At 46.2% G+C, this 7060-nt stretch overlaps 1 protein-coding gene across 1 annotated transcript in view; it reads right to left on the bottom strand.

Annotated features, from left to right (window-relative positions):
* Window positions 1-1307: 1307 nt before the first annotated feature.
* LOC145393062 (pregnancy zone protein-like) overlaps window positions 1308-7060 on the bottom strand; it is a 32279-nt gene continuing 26526 nt past the window's right edge. Inside the window, exons 22-27 of the mRNA XM_080267400.1 lie at window positions 6728-6832; window positions 5584-5857; window positions 4802-4953; window positions 4349-4561; window positions 3558-3959; window positions 1308-2070 (exon numbers count right to left, since the gene is read on the bottom strand). Of these exons, the coding sequence (XP_080123526.1) occupies window positions 2035-2070; window positions 3558-3959; window positions 4349-4561; window positions 4802-4953; window positions 5584-5857; window positions 6728-6832 (1182 nt within the window). The 3' untranslated portion in view covers window positions 1308-2034. The remainder of the gene's footprint in view (window positions 2071-3557; window positions 3960-4348; window positions 4562-4801; window positions 4954-5583; window positions 5858-6727; window positions 6833-7060) is intronic.

Below are 7060 nucleotides of genomic sequence, written 5' to 3'. Positions count from 1 at the left end.
TCTGGCAGTCTGTATTCAGTCCTTTAACCCTGAGGTCACACTTTGTATCTTTGTCTCAGGTCTTTTCCGGCCTGCTTCTCACAACATTATCCCCAGCATTCACAATTTCCACCTTTCGCACCCAGTTGTCATCCTCCATTTCCTCAACATACATCTCAGTCTACCACTCATCACATCGCAAGTACACTCCATTCCCGTCCTTCCTCTCAACTCTTCAAGTGTAATCCCAGGCCATGCATCCAAGGACACGCTACACATCCATCTATCTAATATTGTCATTTCTGTACATTTGAGCCCACAAGTATCCTCACCCTTTACTGCTCAGGTCTCGGTACCATACAGCATTATACTAATAACACATGCCGCATACAAAGGTCCCCATTGCACAGAATGACAGTCCTCTCAATATTAGCAGAGGTAACAGCTCCCTGAACTTCCTCCAACCGTTCCTTACCCTAGCCTCAGAGCTGGCTTTAGCCCCACCTCCAGCATATAACATGTCCCCAAATAACAAATCTTCCACACACTCGAGAGCCTCACCAGCAAGATCTATCCTTTCTCTCCTGACATACACACCACACACATGAACTCGGCATTATCTCGCAGTCTCTAGACGCCACCATATCTTTTATGCACCCACTTATCACAAATACTGCACAAGATGGCGTTACTGCCCACACCCTTGCGGCCAACCACATAAGGCCATTAGTGGAGATCCTTCCTAAAGCTGAATAAAACCTTTTGAAGTTAACAAAGTAATTCAGTTGAAATTTATTAATTGGGGATGCGGTTTTTTCATTTTATTTATCCTACTTCCAGGCGATTTTCAGCGTACGAAATACCTCCCGTGCAGAACGGGTTAAGGAAATACCTCCCGTGCAGAACGGGTTAAGGAAATCTCTCTCTACCAGTTTGACGGTTTCTCCACAGCTGAAAAATCGTCTAGAGGCAGCAGGAGTTTAACGTACAGAATGTATCACTGAATTCAAGGAGGAAAGATTGGGCACAAGGAGCTAAATACTGAAACGGTTTAGGTAAATTTCTCTCTCTCTCTCTCTCTCTCTCTCTCTCTCTCTCTCTCTCTCTCTCTCTCTCTCTCTCTCTCTCCGGCTTCTTTGCTGCTGCTGGGATTGGTAAAGGATTATATGACTAAAGTTAATCATACCGAAGTACGTACCAAGATTCTGTGGCTGTAATTAGACATTTATCGCAGGGTAGACATAACAGTTGGTGATATGTAACGCCTGTGGGTGGTAAAATAGGCAGTGATTACAGGTTACATACAAACAGGTGTATATAGCGTTAGTATGCTGTATTTATTCAATGTATGTTTGAATGCTTATTACGATTTGCCAGCGAGAAGCAATAACAAAACTATAACGTCACGTATGACATACATTTTACCTTTTTTAAAACGTACATTGATCGCCTAACATTATTATTCCCCTCAAGAAGTATTAATAACAGATTTTTCAACTAAAATTACTATCACTTTGCTAGCAGTATATTTATTCATGTATAAGCTCATTCCCAGCAACACTTAATGAGAGCTATATCACAATACAGTACTGTGATTTCAGACAAATTGTGGATTTTTCGTGGTTTAAGGACAGTAGATGAGGAAATAGAATATGTTAAGAGAGAGCGAGAGAGAGACTGAGTGACGGGAAAAGGGGGAAGGAGAGGTGAAGAGAAAAATTATGGGGAGAGTAGGGGAAGGGAGGATTTTGAGAAAGGAGAGGAAACGAAAAGGGGGAGGGGAAAAAAGTGTAAGTAATGAAGATAATACGGAGAGATTAGGGAAAGGGAAGAGAAGGAAGGGGGTGAGGAAGGAAAGGAGGTAAGAGTGAGTAAAGGGAGGAAAGAAATGAGGGACGGGAAAGAGGTGGAGGCTAGAACGGGAGAAGCGCTGTGGTAAAACTTCAAAAACATGAAAACTGCTGCAGTGCGAAATGGTGGTCATGTGATGCTGAGATGACCACTTCCCTTCCAAACCACCGCCTCCCGGTCTGTGTAGGTGGGCATCTGGCTTCACTAACGGCACTCCTCTGGCGGCGGCAGTGTGTATCTCTGTGAAAGGAGGGTAATAGCATAAATAAGTACACAGGAGGAGACCAAGAAGGAGATGCAGTGGAGAGAGAAACGAGAGAGGGGTGTATGTGCTTAAGGGAGGACGGCGAAGTATAGCGAAGGACAGGGCGATATAGAGTGATTTTGTTTGTGGCCATCCCTAACGTGATTGAAGCGTCTAGCAGCACGAGTAGATAAAAGAGACTTGTACACCTCTCAAAAATGAATCACACTACTTAAGGCACTCAACATTTTGAAGAAAGGTCGAAGCGTTGTGATAGAGCATCCTCTGATAGCAGTGGAAATATTATACTTGTATCTGAAAACAAAACGACAGTAAAAAATGTTGCTTTATGTTTTCCTCTGTGTGTGTGTGTGTTTTTTTTTTAAGCTCAGCACATAAAGCAGTATCATCATGTAAATTATATGTGTCAGTATACCTCTGTGGAAGCAGGTTAAGAGCAAGGATCTATACATAAATTTGTGTTAACAAGGCACTGCTTTCATACCCCCAGACAAGAGTAGGCGGACATTTTACTAATAAACATACTCTACCAGATTTTTCAAGAATTATTTAACAAGTAAGCCTCATAATAATCGGAATGCCATATAAGTGTATCATGTCTCGTACAGGCAATAGCCCCCAGGGGAGGGGAAAAAATGGGAGAAATGGAGTTCCCCCGAGCTAAGCCCTGTATTGGACTATATAGCCCCGCTAGGGTTACAGGAGGGAGCTACCCCTCCCGGCACGGCAGCCCGGGCGAGGCTCGAACTTGCAATCCCCCGATCACAAGTCCAGCGCGCTACCACTGTGCTACCGCCCCCCCCCCCCAGGGGAAGGGAGGGGAGGGGAGGGGAGGGGAGGGGAGGGAAAGAATACTTCCCCAGTATCCTTGCTTGTCGTGCGACTAAACAGGATTTTTTTTTCTCCAGTCTCTCTCTCTCTTACTCTCTTCTTCTCCACTTATGACCTACCTCTCTTGATGATACTTGTGTGTTTCTTAAGACCTTTATTTTCTCTCTTCTCCTACAGCCATAGCCATGTTATGGCTTGGTGCTATCCCTTAATTATTCCTTCCATCCTACTGTTAAGTTGTTGCTGTTAATGTGGACGTGCTTCGACTGGACTGTAGGCTGAGTTACTCTCCTGCATCCCACAATATCCTGTCAGTGGATGCGGAGGGAGTTGAGGGACGTTTGTGCGAATGGGTTACAGCGCTGTCCAGTTATCTAAGCGCTACCATGTGAAGGTGTCACTTTCCGGCAAGTAAGGCAAGAAGACGGGGGGGCAGGGTGGCTCAGTGGTAGAGCGCCTGGCTCGAGACCGAAGGGTCAAGAGTTCGCACCCCGCCCAGGTAGTTGCCCTGCTGGGAGAGATGGCGCTCTCCCATCACCTTGCTTGGCTATGATCTATCAAGGTCTAGCTCTGAAAAATCATCCCTCCGTCCCCCCCCCCAAAAAAAAAAGGCAAGAGAAGAGGGACTGACCTTTGAGATAGAGAACTCTGGTTGGTAGTAGTCGTATACCACCACAGTCCCTGGCTTGACTTCCTCCACGTCCACTTCCCTTATAACGCGGAAGTTGGCACAGGTGTCGTTGGCGGACAGCTCATTGATGTAGAAGTTGATTTTGCTGCCGTCCACCTCGTAGCGCCTGATATTGCGGTCATCCTTGAGTAACTGCTTGAGGTCCTGCTTCTCGGGGATGTAGCCAGAGATGAGGTCCACCTCGATGACGGCCATGTTGGACTTGCTGTCGGGGAGGCGGTAGGAGGCGCAGACGGTGATGCGCTTGGTGACGCACTGTCTGTCCGGCACAGTGATGGTGTTGACGGTCAGGTCAAAGGCGTCGCTTGGCTCAGGGTCAGGAATGTTGTACCGCTGCACAGCCTGGTGACGAGGTGTGAGATTAATGCCTATCGACAGCACGGTGATGCTGTTAATAAGTCAAAGGCATTGCCTGGCACAGTGTCAGGCATATTGTACTGCTGTCCAGCCTGGTGACGAGGTGTGAGATTAATCCCTGTCGACAGCACGGTGATGATTATAAGTCAAAGGCATTGCTTGGCACAGCGTCAGACATACAGTATTGCTGTGCAGCCGTGTGTGTGAGCGGCTGTGTACAAAAGCAAAGAATGATTGATGGACTGGCTAACGTAATGCTGATAAGAAAACACTAGATATTATGTTTTATGGCCTGTTTCAAGAAAAAAATGCGTCTCCTCAGTGATCGGGGTAAATGTTAAGTTGCATTCCATTACCTCAGATTCTTGACTGACCTGAAGGACGGCGCAGCCTTGTCCGGCAATGGCGAGGCTTAGTGTGGTGGGCATGTAAGGCAGAGGTTCCAGCTGCTGCAGCAGTTTGTTGTCGTCTGTGACAGTGAATGTAAACGAGAAGTTCGAGCCCGTCACAGTTGCCTGCACGTTGAGTGGTCCCTGATATACGTGGCTCTCATAGAGGGCCATGGCCTGCAGAGCCACCACTGTGTCCTGTTAAAAGAAAGGTCAGATTGTAGTGTTCAAGCTCTGTAGATTCATTCTCATCACACACACACACAAGTGTCTGCACACATATTGTTGAGATCTAACTCTGGTGTCTTTCCTTTCTCCAGTTTCTTTCATTGCTAGCATACTTTTAGTCTTGATTCAAGGAAGAAAATAATGGATTTGGTTCCTGTTTAACCAGAAGGAAATCAACTCTTCCTGAAGATAATCAACCGTGTGTCTGACCTGGGTGGAGTAGAAGCCTCCCTGGCCGTTCCTCTGTGCTGTGATCCACTTGATCACCTTCCTGGCCTGTAGCTTCATGTTCTCGGGGTCGTGGGTCATCATGGCCAGGATGCCATACCCGGCTGTCTCCAGGGCGGCTGCCCTGCTCCTGCCTGGGATCAACAAAGGAAACTTATACAAAACTTCATCCTAGAAACACTGAATGGCAAACCAATGGTTTCTTCTAGCCCAGGAAATTATTTGGTACGTTTAGTGATAACCATATAACCAACTGGACGCCTGGTAGCCTAGTGAGTTAAAGCACTCCAGTTTGGTGAGACCTATCGAGGTATTCAGTTGATTGTTACTCGTGCAGTTCAGTTCAGTGTTAACCAGACTGGTATCTGATAATTTGGCATTGGTTATCACTGACTTGCCTTTTTTATCCACCTGACAAAGTCAGAGGACGGTGTTGTTATCACTGGGATCAATTGGTGTCCTTCCGTAAAGTTGGGCGGCAGGGCAGCAGGGCGTTTGGCCAGGAGTAGAGATTTCGTTTCCGGGCCAGAACCCAGAAAGTATTCACTATAAAGTCATGAAATTTCGTATAGTTATGTGTCTTATAGTGAGCTGGTGCCTTTTGATAGGTAGAATGCTGTGTCTTAAGTAAGCTAGTTAGTTAAGTAGTTAGCTAAAGTCAGACTATAAATGAGGTAATCCTCTACAAGCTGATACATTAGAAAGTTACCACTTACTGGTGTATGTAACTAACAAAGCTTTCAATGACTGCCTGTGAACATTACCTGATCCTCGAGGCAGTTCCCAGTGTGTTGAGTTGGGGGCAACGATGGCCAGGTCCATCAGCTGCTGCACTGCTGCAGCGGCCTCTGGTAGGTCGGCCAGGGCCAGGGCGTAGGCTTTGAGGGCCACTGTGTAGGGATGGCTGGAGGTGTCAGCGGCCAGACACTGGGCGGCCAGGCTAACCGGTAGACTGGTTGGGTCAGCACCGGCCTCCAGCAGCGCTGCCATTACGTATGCCGTCAGAGGTGCCGGGCTCTGGCTGGAGCCCACTCCACCCTGTGTGGGACACTTTATTATTAACAGTTACATGCATTCCATCATCGTTTACATTTCTACATGTACCTCTACCCTGCCAGGAGTCAACGTGAGCACACATCACACTGGAGAGACATTTCATCATTTATTAGGTCTCCACACCGTGCAGTTCACTATTTACGGGACTCAGTTTTACTCTCTTTCAGTAAACTTTTTTTTTTTTTTTTTCACTTTGGTGTCATTCGTTTAGTTATTTACCAGTTTGCTTCAAACCTGGTACAATTGTTCCTAGGTCAAATGCCTCCAGGCACTTGTTTCACATTTTATTTTCTGCTATATAATGGAACGTATGGGGTCTCAGGTCGTCATACAAACACGCACATTTTGAAATTCTGTGTTCTTGGATGTTCGCTAATCTTCACGGCGGTTTGTGCGGAGGAATAGTGCACTGTGTCTTTGGAGATCATTCTGTATTGCCTTGGGAATGTTGGAAATATTTAATTCGTGTTATTTTTGCAAGGAATAAGTAACAGTAAACCCGACACACAGGCGGTGGCTCAATCGGTAGAGAGGTGGCCTGCAGTCCCACCTGACCCAGGTTCGAATCCCGGCTGGGGCAGGGAACAGTTTAAGGATTTGAATTTCATTAAATCAGGCTTTACTGATCTACCAGAAGACCCGCTGACATGTCGTAAAAATACCCCCGCTAATACCAATACACCAAGTCCTGTATGAGACAGCCCCAGCATGTATTCAATATGGACGGTGGGTGTTAGCGCCGAAGTGGTGACATGTAGAGGTGTATGGTATGTAGGAGGACTGCTGGGCCTTGATAGCAGACTGTAAAGCCTATGCCCAGAGTCGGACACATAAAAAAAAAAACAGACTTGCCTGCAGTGCCTTACTCAGCAGCTTGCCGACTGATTTAAAGCAGCCATCCTTTCCCTGTTGCTGCAGAAGCCAGGACCTCGTCTGCTGCTGGCTGCTTTTATCAACCTATAGTTATTTAGAAAAACATCACAAATATTAATACTGATGATTGTCTAATGAAACCTAGACCCTTACTATGGTCATTATGCATAATATAGAAACAAAAGCCAGTCAGAATATGAATTACAATATCCCTATCCTCTTCACGTAAATAAATAAACGTTTTTTTTCCCCCCTAGTAGCAGTAATATACCAGTGTGGAATCAAATTATGCTCCTTTTACCCTAACCTGGC

Source organism: Coenobita brevimanus, chromosome 23 (assembly GCF_032717465.1).
Source record: "Coenobita brevimanus isolate Jiangsu-jjx chromosome 23, ASM3271746v2, whole genome shotgun sequence".
Taxonomy (NCBI): Eukaryota; Metazoa; Arthropoda; class Malacostraca; order Decapoda; family Coenobitidae; genus Coenobita; species Coenobita brevimanus.
The sequence above is the reverse complement of the archived record's forward strand: the minus strand, read 5'-3'. Positions and strand labels throughout refer to the sequence as shown.